This window comes from Eschrichtius robustus, chromosome X (genome assembly GCF_028021215.1).
Source record: "Eschrichtius robustus isolate mEscRob2 chromosome X, mEscRob2.pri, whole genome shotgun sequence".
NCBI classification, from domain to species: Eukaryota; Metazoa; Chordata; class Mammalia; order Artiodactyla; family Eschrichtiidae; genus Eschrichtius; species Eschrichtius robustus.
In genome coordinates this window covers 15,091,492-15,112,181 of record NC_090845.1, presented here as the reverse complement: position 1 = coordinate 15,112,181, position 20,690 = coordinate 15,091,492, and the positions used below count along the sequence as shown (strand labels likewise).

Here is a 20,690-nt window from a genome sequence, read left to right as displayed (position 1 = left end):
CCCCATAAAGTTTACCTCCCTCGATGCTCGCCTCCTTCAAGGCCCTGGCCATGCCAAGCAGTCAAGGCCCTTACAGAGTGGGAAGTGACCTAGTTGGGTAGCCGGGAAAGAAGCCAGGTCTGGGACAGAGCAGCTTAAATATTCTACTGAGGAACATTCCACAAGAGACAGAGACTAAGAAATTTTGGAGGAATTTCTCAATGGTGAATTTTTGTGTTATGCCGAGTTTTTTCCTGGCTTGCCTCAGCGTGCTCAATCCAGTGTAACACTTGGCTGCATGCCCTTCCCTAGGCACACTGTTGGTATTTTCATGTCCCATCTGCTAGTGCCTCTGGAGGACATTAGGATAAGTGGGTTGATCCAGAAAAGATGCCCACTGTCCTGGCCCTCTGCCTAAGACATGCAAATGGAGAGCAGCTTCCCAGTCATGAAGCTTTTGCCTGTGCCAAAGGCATATTATTTTAAACATGATTATTATCCATAGCTACTATGGATGGAGCAGTTACTAGGTGAGCTATGCTAAGCCCTTTGCCTGCATTCTTTCATTTCTTCCTCATTTAAGGAATATACAAGGCAGATTTTTACCATCTCTATTTTAGAAATAAGGAAGTTGCAACTGTAACTTGACCAAAGTCACACAACTGATAAATGGCAGAGTAAGGGTTCAAATCCAGATCTGGCAGATACTAAAGCATCCCCACACCATGCTGCCTCTCATAAAACCTAACTATCTAGAAGATGAAACCCTTAACAACGAGCCCACATAGTAAAACCAATGGAAATTATCAAAGCTGTACTCTGAGGTCAATTTATAGCTATCAATTCTCATATTTATTTCTTAAATTAAGGATTCAACTTAAGAAATAGAAAAAAAAAGTTTAAAATCTCAAGTAAGTGGATATAAAACCAGATAAATGAATTAAAAATGGAAAACACCAATAAAATGGACAAAACAGACTTTGTCATAAGATGGTGGCAGTCTACACCTCACTCCTCACTCCCTCTGAATGTGGAGTTCCCAGGAACGAACCAATGGACCTGAGCTGACATTCATACTAATGTGAAAGCTTCGCTTCTGGTAAATATGAATGCCCAGAGATCGGGGCATAAATAATGGCATTAGCTGTTGGGCCCTCTGGCCCCTGACTAGGGGTTGGCGTAGGGGTCTGGGCCCTAAGAGCTTGCCTGATCAGCTTAAGTGGTTCTCACACCTGCCCAAGCCACCATGACACCCAACAGGAGCCTGAAGCTTGAGTCCCACTCTCCTCTCCTCCTGAAGACCGCACTATCCCATTGAAGTCTACCCAGATATAGCTTATCAGCTACAGGATCTACCATGGTCAGCACATGGCTGTGCCTGCCTCTGGGTTGGGGAGATTCAGCAGGGGCTGAGGAGGAAAGAAAGCAGAGAGTTTTATTTTTCCCTGAATTATTCCTGTGCTTATAAGGCAATCGTATGAAACAATTGTTCCATGGCTTTAAATCTAGTAAATAAAACTCCCTTTGAGATTCCGGTTTGAAAGATGGTGAAGATCAGAGTAACTCTACTGTTTATATAATAAACACACAACCAAAACTATTACATTTTTATAATGAAACCTGGTGTAATAAAATTTGTGTTGAAGCAAAAAGCAGTCATTTTCCCCTCAGCTTTTATTGTGCTGAATGCAATATCTGCCAAGTCCTATTTGGAGGCATCTTTGATTAAGGGCCTGGTCTCCCCACTTGTGAGCTGTCCACAGCTGGTGGGGGTGCCATGACCTTGCTGAAACTAATGCCAGAAGATGGCCAAGTTCACAAAGTGCCAGCAGCTCTGAGAAGCTTGAGCCCTCTGCCATGTGGCCCTGCAACCTTCTCCATCCCTCTGTGGCCTGCCAGCAACCCCCATGCCTTGGATCTTCACGTCTCCAAGGAAAACTGGGCCAAGCTGTCCTAAAGGTCTTTTCCCCATCTTTCTCCTTGAGCACAGACTGGAAACGTCTGGCAGGCACCTGGAGGGCCCTTATTCCTTTGACACCCCCTCCCATTACTTAGTCCTTCCAGCCTGATGAACACTACCTGGCCGTTCACTCTCCCCTGAGTCCACTGATCCTCATGAAAATGTGCGAATTGAGGTCCTGAACTGTCTCACTCGGTTCCCTGAGGGAAAGTGGGGGCTAGAGTGGGAGCGAACGTCTTACTTCTTACCTAAGGCAGTGGTTCTCAACCCTGGCTGCACGCTGGACTCCATCTGGGGAGCTTTTAAAGAGACGCACTGATGCCGGGGTCCATCCCCAGAGATTCTGACTGAATTGGCCTGAGGTGTGGCCTGCACATCAAATAATGGCTGTTTATCGTAAGCATATGTGATATTTGAGATGCGGACTGAACAACTTCTCCACCCCCCGAATTCGGAAACCGCGATGCCCTGAAGCGGCTGACACAGGTTCAGTGGTGCCCACCAGAAGCTGCCTGGTCCACAGGCCTGTTTCCTCCCCCTCACCACACCTGGAAAAGCAACTCAGAGGGAGTGTTGTCAGATGGCAGGGCGGAACAACACTGTCACTGAGCAGGGCTGCAGACGACCATGTTGGTAGTGGTGAGGCCAACGCGTGGTCCTTAGAGCGTGGCCACGCACTGCCTCAGTCTCCGCAGAGACAGTGGAGGCAAACGTGCACTCAGGTGGCTTAGCCGGGCCAAGGAGAGCGCCAGCTTCAGCCATCACGCCGCCCCTGCCCTGCTGAGTGCTCTCCGTGACGGGGATGGTGGTGGCGTCTCTAGAAGAGATATAAGAAAGGCACTGTCCCTGCCATGCAGGAGCCTGAGTTAAAATGGAAGGACGAACCGCAGTGCAGGACGAATAGTGCAAACAGTTCAACACTTTTCAAACAGGTTCAATTGTGTGCCTGACCTTATGTAGTGAAGGACTATCAGGAAGGGGGTTTACGACCAAAGAAGTCAAGATGGCCCTGAACAGGTTAAGGCCATTGAAGGTGGAATAGAAACTAGACATTGGGGAACTTGGGTCTGGGGACTCCCAGTTCAGGGCTGCTTGGAGGCCACAGGGAGAGACAGAAATCTCTGTGTGTGATCTCAGGATGAGGGCAGGATACTGAGGAGTTCCAACAAGACAGCGGGGGCGGGGTGATGGAGGAGAAGCGAGGGACCAGCAGGCTAGGCCCAGCGCCAGCCGGTGCAGGACGCGGGGCCGAGCCTAGCCTCCCCCAGCCGCCCAGGCCAGAGCCTGAGAATCCTGCCCTGACCGCACCTTGGGATACCCTCTGGGCCCTCTTGGAAAACAGGCCACCGTCAGAGCAGGAGAGGAGGAGGAAGAAAGGCTTGTCCTCTCTGTCTTAAGTGGTCCAGCACCTCAGAAGGAACACAAAGTTGCCAAGTTGGCCAGCCAGAAAGAAGAACCCAAAGTGCCCAGAGCTTAGGAGCCGCTGAGCACAAATGTGAAGGTCATCCCTGAGGGTCAGGCATGGCCTCCCTTGCTCACGTCTGTTCCTGTGAAAGGGCTCGCTTTCTCCTCATTCCCCCCAGAATAGGACGCTGCTGCAGCGCCAGCCCCTCTCCCAGTAGGCCGGCCTCCTCCCCCCACAACGCCGGCTCCCCTTCCCCTTTGTCTTGCCAGGAAATGCTGCAAACCCCAAATACCTGCATTCTTGGGCATGCAGCAGGCGAGAGGCATGCTTGGATTCCCGCTCTGCTTCTTAAGGACGGGCCTTTTCTTTCATCCAAAGCCCTCTTGGAGTCCCAGGGAGCTGAAAGCTGATCTGCTTAAGTCGGCAGGCAGAGCAGGGGGGTGGGAGGGCGAGAGAGGGCAACCTTCGGCAAGGAGGGTGGCAGATTTTCACACAACATCTGCGCTGCCTCCGGGACTCCCCCCTGGAGGGGGAGATGGTCTCACCCAAGTGCTGGGCCAGCTGCTGATCCCTCCGGGGTTCACTTGAATGGCAAATCAGGACTCCAGGGCAGCCTCCCACACACCCTGTCTCCAGAGGAGGGGCTTAGCTGCACTCTCCTTCCTCAGCCCCGGAGGAGTTCCCAAAGCAGTGGTACTTTTTTACAGCCTCCCTGCTCCAAGTGCAATATAGGCCAGGGAGTCGGCAGCACCGGCCTCACTTGGGAGCTTGCTAGAAATGCAGACTCTCAGGCCCTGCCAGTTGGAGAAGCTCTGCCACGTGCCACGTGGCTATGGCAACTGTTAGCACGCCGCCAGAGACAGGAAGCTGGCCAAACACTAACACTCAGGGAGCCACAGCAGCCCAGCCCCCGGTGCCAACTATCCAGCCGCGAGAAGGGATACACTCCATCCCATCACCCCACGGCTGCCCCACGCCGCTCCCCCTCCCCCCATTCTCCTCACCAGGCTGGGGCTGGTTCACTTGGCTGTGAAAAACTGCTAGGTTGGTGCGAGGCTGAGCCACTCAACAGGTCTGCAAATATTTGTGCACACGCTGAAAGGATGAGGGGCAGGATACAACTGAAGTTTGCTCTTTGCAGGTTGCAAATCAGTATCGGATCCCCTCCCGGCCCCAGCCGCACACGCCACCTGTATCAACATGTTAGACTCTTGTGAGGCCAATAACGACAGTAATAGTACATGGCAAGTATCTGCGAACCCTTTCACAAACATCAGCCATCCTGGAGCCTGTTCAGATCGTCCTCTTGGCAAGAAAGGGAGAAGTCAGAGACTTCGACCGCTTTGCTCTCACAGCCTTTATGTCATCCCAGCACATGCTTCACCTCCCACCTGAACCCAGCAACTGAATCCATGCACAAAAGCTGGAGGGAGGAGAGAAGGAAAGGAGAGAAACGAAGGGGAAGTCCGAGAAGAGCGTTTGTTCTGCAGTCCAGAGAGAACGCTGACACAACTAACAGTGTCAGCTCCCTTCTCCTGCTCCATAACCACGTGCAGCGAGAGCCAGAAGGGGCGACTTCGCGTCCGAAGAGGAACTGCTGGGTGCGAGGCTTGGGATGCGTTAGGACAGCCCAGATCAACAGAAAGTCTGCCTGGAACCCGGAGCCAGACCGATTCCTCAGCCTTCCAAACATCTGTGAGCAGCATCAGTGGCTGGCCTGGCCCTCGCCTCCTCGAATCCTGAGGGCTGGAGAGAAGGGAGAGGGAAAGCCAGCCAGGGAGGGAGACGGAGCAGAGAGAAAGCAGAGAGGGTGGCCCTGGGCTTTCCTGGGGTTCGTGCGGGCCCTTAAAAGCACTCACGGTGGGCTTCTGAGTCGAAAACCAAGCTAACAAAGTCTTTAAAAACCTTTGGATTCCCAGTCTTGCCTCAAACAACAATCACTCATAAAAAGACTCACGGATGGAAGGAAATGAGGCCGTTGTTTTATTTTCTATGGGAAGTCATAAGAGTTTTTAAAATGTTAGTCTCCTTCTCAGCCCTGTTTTTTCCCTTCCAGTGACCCCAAGCTGAAAAGGAAAAATATTTGCACTTGGTGTTTAAAAACCACAGTGAATTAGCTTTTGTTGTTCATGGCAAAGCCACTATTTAGCGGCCCAGGATCAAACCAGATGTCAGGGAAGAAAGAAGGCCCCGTGTCCTGTGAACTTGCCTTTCACCTTTGCAGAAGGGCCAAGGGGAAGGCTGGGCTGAGAAGACAAAATGGAGGAAGTTCAGTGGTCAGCAAACCTGGCACGTGGTCCTGATGGAATTGCTGCTTAGCTCTTTGTGGGCGTCTGCCTGTGGGACTAGAATGCAACAGCTCTGGGACCCCGGATGCACAGTGCCTCTGGACTTCCGGAAGTTTCTTCTGTGGACAGTAGGCCAACAGCACTATTCCCACAGGTGGCAGAGACCAAGGTGAGCAATAGAGAAGTATGGAGGAGAGAATTAGGAGACAGAAAAAACACAAGAAGAGGTCAGCAGGACTTGCTGGGACACCCAATCTATCAGAGAAGGTGAAAAAAAAAAAAAAACCCTAAAAGGAAAAGAATGTATGCTCTTTCTGCGGCCTTCCAGGAGAGTATGAGGAGGAGATTAGCGTTCGGGTTTTTCAGTCTTGTTTCTCTTTAGCACACCACCCACCACAACTCACAGCTTAAATCAGGCAAAAAAAAAAAAGTTCCTATGGGGCCTAGTCTGTTTCTCAGTTTCCTAAATCTAGCAGCATAAGAAAACAGGAAGTTCTCTCCACACCAGGACCCTTTTTAACCACTCAACAGACATTTACTAAGCCCCCCATCTTTGGTCAGTAAGATATTTGGGTGATACCAGAGGCCTTGGCTACTATTCCTGCCCATGAGAAGTTTACAGCCTATTGGGCAAGACAGACATGTTCAGAACAACGACCATAATAATGGCGATAGGTACCATTTTTCAAAATATAATGATGTGCCACAGACTGCGCTTTCCATATAGTATCTTATTTAACCCTTACAATAACCCTGTGCAGTGAGTTTTATTATTCCCATTTTACAGATGAGGAAACCAAGGCTCAGAAAGCTTAAAGAACTTGATCAAGATCACACACCTATTAAGCTAGCAGGAGTCTTTGTTTTTTTCACTGATGAAGCCCAAGTGCCTAGAACAGTGCCTAGCACACAGTAGGTGTTCAATAAATATTTACTGAATGAAGAAAGCAGCTTGGGGTGCAAGGAGGGGCTTTCTGGGGCCTTGGAGATGAGCTGTGAAGCACGGCTGGGATGTTTGCAAAGAAGAGGGTAAAAGGCACACTGGGAAGAAAACAGGAAATGAATAAATGAACGTCTAAGGAAACACAACTGTTTTACAAAATAGCAAAAATAGCAAAAATAGCAGGAGGGAGTAGCAAAAGAGCAGGAGGGAATAGTAGTTAAGAGAGGGACCCTTGGACTTCCCTGTGGCGCAGTGGTTAAGAATCCGCCTGCCAGTGCAGGGGACCTGGGTTCGATCGCTGGTCCGGGAAGATCCCACATGCCGCGGAGCAACTAAGCCCGTGCACCACAACTACTGAAGCCGGCGCACCTGGAGCCTGTGCTCTGCAACAAGAGAAGCCACCGCAATGAGGAGCACGTGCACCGCTACAAAGAGTACAAAGAGTAGCCCCTGCTCGCAGCAACTAGAGAAAGCCCCCACGCAGCAACGAAGACCCAACGCAGCCAAAAAAAATAAAAATAAAAAAATAAAAAAAAGAAGAGAGGGACCCTTGAGTCAGAGAGATTGGGGTCCTACCGTGGCTCTGCCGCCTATGAGTTATGTGAACATGGTTAAGTCACACAGTCTCTCAGTGCCTCATTTTCCGTATCTGCAAAACGGTGATAAGAATATTACCTACTATGGCAGAAACGGTTCATTTCCTACTAAATCTTCCATATTTGCCTTCCCTTTCAAATTCATAAGACCTCAATTTTTTTTTAACATCTTTATTGGAGTATAATTGCTTTACAATGGTGTGTTAGTTTCTGCTTTATAACAAAATGAATCAGCTATACATGTACATATATCCCCATATCTCCTCTCTCTTGCGTCTCCCTCCCACCCTCCCTATCCCACCCCTCTAGGTGGTCACAAAGCACTGAGCTGATCTCCCTGTGCTATGTGGCTGCTGACCTCAATTTTTTAAACTGGGTCCGTTGCCAGACAACCAAAAGGCTCCATGTCCAGGCCTCCCTTGTAACTAGGGGCTGCTATGTGGCCAACGAGATCAAAGCAATTGTGCTGTGGGATTTCTAAAAAATCTCTTTAGAACACAAGAGCCATGCTCCTTCCTTCATTCTTCTGTTTGGGCCAATGATGTGATGGCTGGAGCTCCAGTAGCCATCTTGGACCGAGAAGATGAGGGCCACAAAGATGTGGAACCAAGAGCTGGAAGGAGCCTTGGTCTCCATACCAGCCCTGGACTTCTTTTACATAAGAGAGGAATAAAGTTCCATCTTTTTGAAGCCTTTGTTAAGCCCCAATGGATATATTTACCTCAAAGAGTTGCTGGGAGGATTAAAAAGGTAATACAGACCAAGTAATTAGTGCTGGGCCTTATACATAGTAAACACTCAAACAAATCTTAGCGATAGCAAGTTTTGCTGCTATTCTTATCACTAGTATCATCATCCTTGTTGCAAAATTCAGAATGTTCCCTTATTCTGCATCAGGCTGAACCATCTTCATTCAGTTATTTAATTAATGAGTTTTTTAAAAAATTCCTCAGTATTGTGTCTTTCATGAGAACCTGTTCATGAGTCTTTCTATCTCAGGGTCCCTGATAACAGAACAAAGTATTTCTCTCTGAATTTCATCACCAAATCATCCACACAACCAATAAAAGAAAATCTAGGCCTGTTAATGAAACAGGGAGGGGAGGGGTTAGGACGTTACTACTTCTGAGCATGGTGACTGGAAAGCCTTAATTAAATTCTAAGTTTGGTCAAATGCCCCTTTTTGGAAAGGTCCATGGCAACTCAATGCCTCAAAAGAGACTCCCTGTTCCCAACCAGACAGACCTTTACGTTTCAGGACACACACGAAAAAAATGTAAAGATACGATTTGCTTTAAAAGTTCTGAGAGTCCAAGCATAGTAGGCTGGACTTTAAGAGACTTGCCAAGAACTGTGGATCCTTTTACTTAAATCTCCCCTTCTGAGGAAGCGCAGCGGCCGCCAGGCTGCCGAGCCGGCGGGGAGGCCCTGTGCTCCTCGGCTGGGTGCGGGCTGCTGGGAACAGGCGGCAGCGGCGCCGAGGCTGCGGGACACGGCGCAGCCAGTCTGCGGGACGGGCCCCGGGTGGAGAGGAGGACGCGAGGAGGCCGCGCCGAGGCCAGGCGGCGAGCTCTGAAGCCCGGAGACCCGGGCCGCGGCACAGCTCCCACATGGCCTCCGGAGGGGGCGCGGCCTTCGAGGAGCTGCCGCACGACGGCACGTGTGATGAGTGCGAGCCCGACGAGGCTCCGGGAGCCGAGGAAGTGTGCCGGGAACGCGGCTTCTGCTACTGCTGCCGCCGCCACGCGGAGGCGCACGGGCAGAAGTTCCCCCGGCACCACCTGGCCGAGTACGTCCACGGAGCCGCCCAGGCCTGGACCCCGGGAGCCCGGGGGGATGGGGCGGGAGAGGAAGAAGTCGAGGCCCAGGTAGAGAACGAGAAGGCCCTAGAAAGCGAGGCGGGGGAAGAGAGCGAGTCCGAGGAAGACTGTGAGTCCGAAGAAGAGAGTCAGACGGAGGAGGAGAGCGAGGACGAGAGTGGTGAAGAGAGTGAGGAAGACAGTGAGGAAGAAATGGAGGATGAGCGAGAGAGCGAAGCAGAGGAAGACAACCAGGAGGAAGGAGAATCGGAGGCCGAGGGAGAAACTGAGGCAGAAAGCGAATTTGACCCAGAAATAGAAATGGAAGCGGAGAGAGTGGCCAAGAGGAAGTGTCCGGACCATGGGCTTGATCTGAGTACCTATTGCCAGGAAGATAAGCAGCTCATCTGCGTCCTGTGCCCAGTCATTGGGGCACACCAGGGCCACCAGCTCTCCACCCTAGACGAAGCCTTCGAAGAACTAAGAAGCAAAGATTCAGGCGGACTGAAGGCGGCTATGATAGAGTTGGTGGAAAGGTTAAAGTTCAAGAGCTCAGACCCTAAAGTAACCCGGGACCAGATGAAGGTGTTTATACAGCAGGAATTTAAGAAAGTTCAAAAAGTGATTGCTGATGAGGAGCAGAAGGCCCTTCATTTAGTGGACACCCAGGAAGCAATGGCCACGGCCCATGTGACTGAGATCCTGGCAGACATCCAGTCCCATATGGATAGATTGATGACTCAGATGGCCCAAGCCAAGGAACAACTTGATACCTCTAATGAATCAGCTGAGCCAAAGGCAGAGGGCGACGAGGAAGGACCCAGTGGTCATGGAGGTGCTCAGCATTCTACGTGTCAGAAATTTCCCTGATATGACCAGGCCCTGATGCCAAGTGGATTATACACCAGGATCACAGTATTCTGACTTACAGACCAAGAGAGGAAGGCAATAAGACTAGGATGTCAGGCCTTTGATAGTGCTTCTCTGTCCCTCAGTTTTCTCATCAGTCATCTAGGGGCCATAGCGCCCACTCTGTCTATATTAAGGATCAAATGCGATAACCTACACGAATGATAGTAAGATATACAAATAAGAAATGTAAATGATGCTCTATACCCTTCAAAAGTATAAGCATTAAACAACCAAAACAGAAAAAAAATAAAAACTCCCCTTCTTAGTGCCTTTCACAGATTGTGTGGTTTGTTCCCGAACTCAATCAATAAATGTTTCCTAAAAGATCTAAGGAAGGAAAGAAATGCCATGAGTTAGAAGGCGTGGTTCCCATTGGTCAAAGGACTGGCTGCATTCAAATTACCAAGGATCCACTTAGGAAAACTACAGTATCTCAGGCGCCACCCTAGACCCACTGAATCAGAATCTCTGGGTGTAGGGCCTAGGAATCTGTATTTTTACAGCTACCCTGGGGATTCTGATGTGTAGTCAGGTTTGGAACTGTTCTGAAATGCCCCCCCTCCCCCCAACTCTCTCTTAGGTTGGGTTACTTAGAAGCGAAGTCTACGATGGGGATTCTTATTCAAATGAAGTATGGAGGGGGTACTCTCAGTGGAGGGGGCACAGGGAAGCAGGATGCAGCTGGGGGGTGGGCACGGGACTCGGCAAGGATGTGGCCTCAGCTGGAGATCTGGTTCAGCCTGATCCCGCAGGGAGCTCTGGAATACAGGTTACACCATTTGGCAGACAGCAATTCTCTGGGGAAGGCAGCTGTAGCCTTCAATGGCCAACACTCCCAGCAGCTGGAGGAGGAGGGCGCCAGCTGATAAAGGAGATACAGGCAGGGCACCAACAGCATCCACTCCCAACTCCAACCTGCTAGACTGGAGTGGAGTTGGCCTCAGTACTTTTGTGGCCTTGCTCTTCATGGAAGCCCTCACGTCTACACTCCCCTTGCTGACTTGGCCTGAGTTTACCTTTTACACAAGGGTCTTGGAGAAAAGTTTAACCTGTAGGAAGGTTTTCAGAATCCCATATGGTCCTTTTCAAGGATCAGGGCGCCTGAGTGGGCATACCAATTACCAATGCATCTTCTGGGGTTATCATTTGCTTGCTAAGTTGCGCCAGGAGCTGGCCCAAAGTCAATGTCCCAGAGTCCTTCTCATGAGTTCCAGCCATATTCACTCATATGCTCCCGAACAAGCCACTCAGGGACTCCAGCCACCTGGTGGTCCATCCCCTCTCCCTTCTCCCCTGACAAATCAAGATGCAGGCTACGGAGCTTCCTTTGGCTTGTTCTCAATGACTCCTAAATAGGTCAAATCACTTTGGAGACTGGCCAAAAGCTAATTTTGTATTCACCACTGACCTGTTTCTTTCCTCTGGCACTTCAGGAAAAAGTTGGGTGAACGCCTTTTCTCCTTGTTTAAGTCCCCATCCCCTGGAGCGAAATTTGCTGCCCAGGCCACCGTGATTTATTCAGAGCTACTGCTACCTGGTCAGTGGATTGCTACCCAAGCTTGCTCGCTGCCCATCTGCTGGGTTCTTGTACATATGTGCACATGTGTGGAAAGTTAAAGGCCCAGTAGGCCCCAGTTGGAGCTGCCCGGCCCCAAAGCTGTTCCAGTCCCCACCAGGCTTAATGCCAGGGTCTGTGGAAGGAGTCCTTACCACGTGGTCAAGAAATGGGGTGCATCAATGATAAAGCACACCTCAGTTCCCCATCTCTCAGGTGCTTTTCATCAGGAGATCAGCCAAGTGCAGTGTACGTAGCGCCCCATCCCCCTAAAGAGCCCCACCGCGACTCCGTCTCTGCTCTCATCAAGGAAGCGCCACCATTTTGGTTTCTTATATTGGAGCAGATTTCCAGGAAAGGAAGCAGAGAAGGGAGTGAAGAGTGAGGAGTGCTAAAAAAAAAAAAAAAAAAAAAAAAAAAAAAAAAGAGAGAGAGAATAATATGTTTTCCTTTTGTGGTTCATTCAAATCCAAGTGGAAGCTCAACACTTCCAACCAAAGTCTGGAGCTAGGAAAATGAAAAACCGAGGCCTGGCTCGACTGTCTCTCCAGAAGCTGCTCTGTGGCAATGCCTTTATTTAATTGTAAGATGTCAATTTCCCTCTTGGTCTCATCCCAGATTTCATCATTTGTTTTGTTTTGAGACATTTAGTTGTTTTTCCTTTCCTTCATAAACTGAGAACTCTGTGCGGCTGAATCTGCGTGGCAATCTGGCCCTACCAGAAGAACGGAAGTCATGATTCCTAATAGGGCTCTCCTCGCTCTGCCCACTAAATCTGAAGCCACCCTGTCAAGTTTCCTCATGGTAATAATATAATGATGATAAAATGAATATTCTATTCATTCAGCAGATATTTATTGAGCACCTACTAGGTGTCAAGCATTATTTTAAATGCTTTGTAGGTGCTATTGCAGTTAATTCTCACAACTATTCTATGAGCACAGTCTCACCATCTCCCATCACTCACATCCCAAACCCAAGTTAATAATGAGGCAAGAGCAGGGTTGAAATCCCAGCTACCAACAGGAAATACCTGTCACTTGCTTTGCTGAGTGTTTCAGGAGGAACATTTATGTGCAGATGGAGCCGTGTGTGTGTGTGTGTACGTCCACGGGTGTGTGCATGCATGGGTGGCTACATATACACTCCTATGTAAAGCTCTCCCTTGAGCCTGGATAAGGGTTTCCCATTCATAATAAAGTTGAAAACAAGACCCTAACCTCTTCACCTTGCATGGCTCCCCACTGCTGTTTCCACAAACTGGGAAGGGAAAGCCACTAACATACCCCTCTGGCAAGGCTGGGAACCCTTACCCTGGGCCTGAGCTGCCCCTCAGTACCAGAACCTTCTACTTGGCAGGGTCTCCACTGGACAAGAACAATTATCAAGTACCTGGATCTCCACAAGGAGTCCAGGATAAATTCATACAAATGCAAATGTTTTGGGAGAAGAGGCCAGAGTCTGTTGAGTCACAAGTAGGGCCCCCAAGTTTCCATTTTGGGTCTCTCTACCTTTCACGCTGGCACTCCCTCCTCCTCTCTCCGACCCCCTCGCCTTACAGAATCAAAACTAACCATTCCTTACTTTGATCCTTCCCAGCTCCAGAGTGAAAACACCTCATAATGGTTTAAGCGTTAGTCTTTCCTACTGAATTTGCATTTTAATAGCAATTACAGGCCTAATGCTGAAAGGATAAACCTGAAAAGTCAGCAGGTGGAAGAGAATTTGGGCACGGAAGGGGAGGAGAAACCATTGGGCTTTCTATAGTTCTAGAACTAGCTAACGCTTCACGTAAGATTTCTTGAGGATCTGAGCAAAAGCAAGACTACCCGGGAAGGCGGAAGAACACTAAAATGGTCTTAAAAGCAAGATCATTCAGGGCCAGAGAGAGCATTAGACAATCTCCAAGCTCCCTAATAGTTCTAACATTCTGATTTAACTTTTTTCTTTTCATCTTTTTATGACTCTGGCTCCTTAGTGTAAGTGCTGAAGAAAAGACTTGGCTTCCCCAAATCCAAATGTATTCAAGATGGCGGCACAATTGTTGTCTTAGGTAATTCTTGGCCCTAACAGTTGAGTGTATGACTTGAAAGGCATTTTGTGGACCTGAAGACAGGAAAGTTAGGGCACCCAGTTCCATAAGGAGCCAGTGTCCTTTAGTGTGAAATCACTTCAACCAGAATGGTGCTAGCCTTCACTGAGCTCCTGATGGATGTGAATTAAGTTTATTTAGTTTGGCTACCTCAGGTAAGTAAGTTCCAGAAGCTTTCCAGTTCCTTTTAGATTTATTAGAAATGACATCATGCACTCAGATTCAGGATTCTTGAGTGAGTCCAACACTAGGAGAATGGATATGATGGAATGATAAAACTGGCTAAAAGCTTAAGCAGTCAACGTGGGGAAGGAAGAACATGTGAAAGAGAGAAAAGTCATTTTTCTCATTTGCTCACCCAATGACAAGAATCCAACACCTGACCAGCCACAAAACTTGCAGTAATGGGACCAAATAGTTAGACTTGGAATTCTAGTCTTTTTCATTTGGGGAGTACAAGTAAGAGATTCCCCCAGTGTGTCAAAGGGGGTAGCTTTTCATTCTCCTGAATTTGAAATGGTTTGGAGATGATGTATCAATAATTCACAAACAGAACAAAGTCTTGACTTTCTTTGGCTCTCTCCTTTGAGCCTTGTTAAATTACTTTTGCTGCCTTTGAGTTGTAAGATGCTAACCTCAGTGCTGCATCTTTACCCTGAGTCCGTCTGGCCTGGAATTTCATTCCACTGCTTTCTTTTACCTTTTGGAAAGCACACCAATGCATGAAGACAGGAAGACCAAGGGCAAGCAAACCTGCCCTAACTTTCTGACACTGATGTGGAGTTCATCACTGAGAACTTAGCAAACTCTCCAAGGCTTGGTCCCAACAAGCACATGAGCCTAAGGCCTTCATGGTGGCATGCCATTTAAGCTTCTGCCATGTCCAATCAGAGAGAGATCCATCCCAGGGCTGGCCGTGGCCAGCAGTATATGTCACAGCTGCATCGGTAACAATGTGAGATTATTCTACGCACGTGAAAACATCAAATAAGAAGGTCCTGGAAGCCAAGCCAAAAGGGAATCTGCCACTGCTAGCTGTGGCTGCAGGGCGCTTCTCCCAATCCCAGTTGTCTGTCAAACATCCTAACCAGCCTACGAAGAAACCCACTGTGGTGCCAGCTTTCTAGAAAAATAATGAGAATGATTAACCTTTCCTAACCAGGCTTCTAAGCACTGAAGGACCACAGGATGGGATGGATAAGGAAATCAGAGGAAAAGTTGAGATCTGCTCTGCCCAATATGACAGACACTAGCTATATCTGGCTATTGAGCACTTGAAATGTGGCTAGTGTGAATGAGGAACTGAATTTTTTTAAAATTTATTTTATTATTTTTATTTTACTTATTTACTTTGGCTGCGTTGGGTCTTTGTTGCCACACGTGGGCTTTTCTCTGGTTGCGGTGAGCAGGGGCTACTCTTTGTTGCGGTGCGCGGGCTTCTCATTGTGGTGGCTTCTCCTGTTGAGGAGCACGGGGTCTAGGCGCCCAGGCTTCAGTAGTTGTGGCACGCGGGCTCAGTAGTTGTGGCTCACAGGCTTAGTTGCTCTGCGGCATGTGGGATCTTCCCGGACCAGGGCTCGAACCCATGGCCCCTGCATTGGCAGGCAGATTCTTAATCACTGAACCACCAGGGAATCCCCTGAATTTTTTCTTTCATTTAATTTTAACTTGAATACTCACACTCCAATTGTTGGAAGAACTTGAATATGAACCTACTTTTTCAATTTTTGTGGAACTTCATGAGCTCTAAATACAGATCAAGTATTTTGGATGCAAATTTAGCATCTAAATTGAGATGTGCTATACATGAAAATACACACTGGATTCTGAAGACTTAATACGAAAAAAGGGTGTAAAAATATGTCATCAATGTTTTGTATCAATTTTATGATTTGATTTTCATATGACGTTTTGTTGATTTTGTATGCTGAAATGATACTATTTTATAATTATTGGGTCAAATAAGATACATCATTAAAATTAGTTTCACTTGTTTCTTTTGCACTTTTTTAGGTGGCTACTAACATTTTTAAATTATGTAAATGACGAATTGTATTTCTAATGGTCATTGCTGACTTTGAATGAACAAAATCAAAACATTCCAAATCACTGCTTGTAAAAGTACGGATTATAAGAAGAAAATATGAGTTTTTAATCAGCTAAAGTGAATTAACTCATGGTGGTTTGGAGTAAGTTAGCAAAACCCCTCAGTGAGTGGGCCAACTCGGGGGCGCCGGTTCACTAGAGGTTTCCATGCTAAAGCCAGGCTGGCTGGGGTGTTCTAGAACAGTAGTCCTCCAGTCTTGGTCAGGGGACCCCTGGGGGTCTCTGAAACCCTTTCAGGGAATCTGTAAAGTCAAAACTATGATCATAATGATACGAAGACATTCCTTGCCTTTTCTGCTCTCATGCTCTCCTGGGTGACATATGATACCATACCAGCTGGAATGCAGAAGCAGATATGAGAATCCGGCAGTCTTCTACTAAGCCAGACTTCTATGCAAGATATTTGCAAAAAAAAGGTAAAAGAATGTCACTCTTCTCACTTACATTCGTCTTGGAAAATATAATTTTTTTTCTTCAAAATATTTTATTTATAAACATGTAATATATATAATGTAGAACATGTACTTATTATTGTTAATTTTGAAATAAACTACCAAGTAAATCTTCTTTACTTCTCAGTTTTAATTCCTAATAAATAAATAAAGATTGATATTAACTCATAAGAGCTAAAGCTCTTTGGGGTCCTCAATAATTTTTTTTTAATTAATTAATTAATTTATTTATTTATTTATTTATGGCTGTGTTGGGTCTTCGTTTCTGTGCGAGGGCTTTCTCTAGTTGCGGCGAGCGGGGGCCACTCTTCATCGCGGTGCGCGGGCCTCTCACTGTCGCGGCCTCTCTTGTTGCGGAGCACAGGCTCCAGACGCGCAGGCTCAGTAGTTGTGGCTCACGGGCCTAGTTGCTCCGCGGCATGTGGGATCCTCCCAGACCAGGGCTCGAACCCGTGTCCCCTGCATCGGCAGGCAGATTCTCAACCACTGCGCCACCAGGGAAGCCCCTCAATAATTTTTAAGAGCGTAGAGGCGGGACTTCACTGGCGGTCCAGTGGCTAAGACTCCACGCTCCCAATGCGGGGGGCCCGGGTTCGATCCCTGGTCAGGGAACTAGATCCCGCATGTCGCAACTAAAGATCCCGCATGCTGCAACTAAGACCCGGCGTGGCCAAATAAATAAATAAAAATAAATTTAAAAAATATATATATAATTTGCAAATATTAAAAAAAAAAAGTGTAGAGGCATCCTGAGATCCAACACTTGGAGAACTGCTATTCTAGAAGGACTTGGTAGCACGTGCTGCTGACGGCCCATCCCATAGCTCGCCGCCCACCTTGGAGTCCTCCTGCAGTTGCTGTGAACACTTTCCCACTCAAACACCTGGGTGCGTGCCCAGGAGGACGAGGAGAGCGTGAACACTGCTGAGGGGCCACTTCCGCCTCATGGGGACTCCCTTCTTCCTTCCTGGAGAGCCAACAACACTTGGCGGGGGCCGTACAAGAGAGGTTCCCCTCTGCCCCGGCGCCGGGACTCACGTGGAGCGCTCCCAGTCACCTGGCCTCTGGCCCCAAGTCTGCCACCCGCTAGACCTCTCAGACCTTCCCTGAATCCGCAGCCAGCAGGACCACGACACCCATCGTATCCTACATCTGCCCGGATCCTTGTGGCTGGGCCACCACGGCCGCTCAGTGGCATCTCTGCTTCTGCCCTGTTCACCCCCTGTACCCCAAAAGCCTGGAGACGATGCCCGGGCGGGGACAGATGGTGCCTCAAGCCTGTGCACGGTCACACCGTGAAGTGACGTGACAGCTGCCCGAGTTCCACAACAAGATTCCATTCGGCAGTCCTGACTCTGGTCTGGGCTGGAGGAGGGAACGTTGCTTCGGGATGACCACAGACACAGTTGGGAGACTGTCTTCATCACAGACAGACCCATTTTCTCTCTTCAGCTACTGAGCAATGTTTGCCCAGACGCCAGGGCTCATAAGCATTCGTGGGCCTTTAGGGAGCCCTCGACTGGGGATGGGTCACTGTGAGCTGGAATCTGCTTGCCGGCGGCTTCAAAGCCAAGGTATGTTTTCTCCTCGTATTCCCGGGACTTTGAAACCTCTCCTGCCCTCAGTAAATGAAATTCGGGAAGCGGATGGAAGGGTGGAATGAGGCCCATGGACTGGGGCCTCCTCACGCCTTCACCAGAGCCTGCGGAATTCAGATGTGCTCAGTCAGACGGCCAAGGTTGGAAACCGAAACAAAGCGGGAGGCTTGGGTGTGTTTTTAATTGAAGCCGAACTGCTGCAGCCCACCCAGCCTCCGCGGGGCCTCACACAAAAGAACAAAAGCTATTCTCTCTCAGGTATTGATGGCTATTATCCCAGCTCCGACCGCCAGTTCTGGAAGAGGCGACTCGCTTCACCCGGAGGGCCGAGACAACTTAGAATCCGAAAACGTTACAGCTCAGAGTACTGTTCAATCCAATCCCCTCATTTTAGGGATGAGGAAAAGGAGCCTGGATCACACAGCTAGAGGACGGCAGCGCTCGGACCTAAACCCAGGCCGCAGCCAGACTCCAGCGGCGCCTGACTCATCGGTGGGGTTCAGGGCATGAGCCATCCTTCGGGGCTCGCTCCTTAGAGCTGCCGCAGAGGGATGAACCAAGCAGCAAGGCCACGTGACGGGAAGGGGGCGGTCTCTGCGGAGAAAAGTCACTGGCCAGGAGCAGCGTGGAGACCAGAAGAAGCCAAGATGGGGGCCGACCAGAATCTCATACCAAGTGAAGTCAGTCAGAGGAAGACAAATACCGTATGATATCACTTGTATGTGGAATCTAAAATATGATACAAATGAACTTACTTACAAAACAGAAATATACTCACAGACATAGAAGACAAACTTATGGTTACCAAAGGGGAAGCGGGGGGAGGGATAAATTAGGAATTTGGGATTAACAGATACACACCAATATATATGACATATAAACAACAGGACCTACTGTATAGCACAGGGAACTATATTCAATATCCTGTAATAACTTATAATGGAAAAGAATCTGGAAAAGAATATATATATAGATATATATCTATATATATTATATCTATATATAAGATATATATATCTATCTATATATTATATCTATATATAAGATATATAGATATACATCTGAATCACTTTGCTGTACACCTGAAACACTGTAAGTCAACTATACTTCAATTAAAAAAAAAAGATGGGGGCAGACTAGCTTGGAGAGGCAGAAATGACTCTTCAGCATCTTGAAAAGGAGATGGGCGAGGAAGGCAAAAAAAAAAAAAAAAAAAGTCAGATGTCACCTAAAATCAAGTGGCTAGGGTTCAGAATCTGACCTCGAACTTCCTTTCCTTGTGTCCCTCCTCTTCGTTAACTTAACATCTGATTGCTTACTCAGAACGCGCTCCCCTTCTCTTGGCCTAGCCACACCGTTCAGTTGTCTCCTGAATATTCCCTGCCGGCAAGGCTACGGGTACCTCAGATTCGCCATGTCCAGGACCCCTCAGTCTCCCGTGCACAGCCTTTCCTCCCCAGGGCTTCCTGTCTCAGAGGAGAGCTCCCCCGTGTCTACATCCGCTGCCCAAGCCAGACACCTGGGAACGCCTCAGTCCCCACATCCTATCTATTTCCGGGCGCCATGAATTCCATCTCCCAGGGAGCTCTGAAACTGGCTTCTGCCTTTCACAACTTCTGACCCTCCCGCTACTCAGGCCTCCACCGGGGGCTTGGGGCGCGGCAGTTCTTCCATAGAACGGCCGATGTGATGTTCTTCCTGAAACATACAGCTCATCTCTCTCCTCCGCTTACAGTCTTTCTCATGGCTCCCACTGCCTCACAGGCTCAAATCCAGACTCTGGAAACAGCAAACAAGGCTCTCCGTAAATGGCCCTCTGCCTCTTTCTCTTGTTATCATTCCCTTTCCATTCCCACCCCCCCTCCTTCCACACCAAACACACTCTCTGCTCCTACCACTCAAGTCGTTTTCCTAGTCCTTGACAAGCTACTCTCTACCCTCAGGGCCAGATAAAAACCTTAGCGTGTCCCTTTGCCTAGAATGTTCTCTTCCCTATATGGCTGGCTCTTTCCTGTCATGCAGGCTTCAGCTTACATGTCATGGGAATACCTGTTCCCCAGAGGCCTTTCTGACCACTGATGGAATCTTCCTAACCTGGGCATTTTCAATAATGTTGACCTCTTTGGATTTTTTTCACAGAACATTATCTCCACCTGACATTTTCTTGTGTGTTTATTGTTGGTCTGTCCCCCACTTGACTGGAACCTCCTGGAACACTGGGCCATTCTTTTGTCCTGTGCGCCACTGTGTCCCGGCACCTGGAAGCAGGCTCTGCCCTGGAAGAAGCTCAATAAACGCTTGGCAAATGAATGCATGAAAGTGTAAAACATCAAGATCTGTCCTGGGCTTTAAACAAGGTGACTTGGCTCTAACTGCTACTTGTATGTTTGTTCGCAAATGTATTCACTAAGCGACCTGGGCCATCAATTAACCGAGCTCCAGTTCTCAAAAGCTCATGGCGGCTGAGAAAAATGAAACCTGAAAATAGATCCCGCTCTTGTTTCTAATACAGTACCGATTTGTGTTTCGACTGTGGATTAAGCTGAAGTCAGTTTACCTCCTTAAGTTTCCTGTTTTTAACAAGGAAAAAGTCTATCCAGCCTGTCTCACTTAAGTGGCCTGAGGACCAGCTCAGGACGATCCTAAGGCTGTCGCTCGTCCCTGACAAGGAGAATCACATCGTCATTCATTGCCTTCATCACTCAGTCAACAGCACGTATGTGCCAGGCATTGGACAGAATGCGGGGGGGACAACGGTGAGGCAAGTTGAAACAGCCTCTGCCATTTCATGTGGTCTACAGGGGGAAGAGAGGCAAGCTCAAGAGCGAGACATTACCAGCCAGTGAGGTAAGAGTCTGATGAAGGCACATGGGCGGCGGCAAGACCACAGAGTGGGAAGCATGGGAGGCAAGCAACCCAGACATGGCTGGGAGTTAGGAAAGTCTTTTCAGAAAAAAAAAATTGAAGCTAAAACCTGAGGTCCTTCGTAATTCATATGGATTTCT

The 20,690-nt window shown here is 48.5% G+C and overlaps 2 protein-coding genes across 3 annotated transcripts in view; one reads left to right on the top strand and one right to left on the bottom strand.

Annotated features, from left to right (window-relative positions):
- The window catches only part of NHS (NHS actin remodeling regulator), a 342,843-nt gene that overhangs the window by 100,971 nt on the left and 221,182 nt on the right, over positions 1–20,690 (bottom strand). The window lies entirely within an intron of this gene.
- LOC137757363 (tripartite motif-containing protein 44-like) lies at positions 8,707–9,840 on the top strand. The gene has a single exon (XM_068534079.1). It carries the CDS (start codon positions 8,782–8,784, stop codon positions 9,838–9,840), a length of 1,059 nt encoding a protein of 352 aa, XP_068390180.1. The 5' UTR covers positions 8,707–8,781.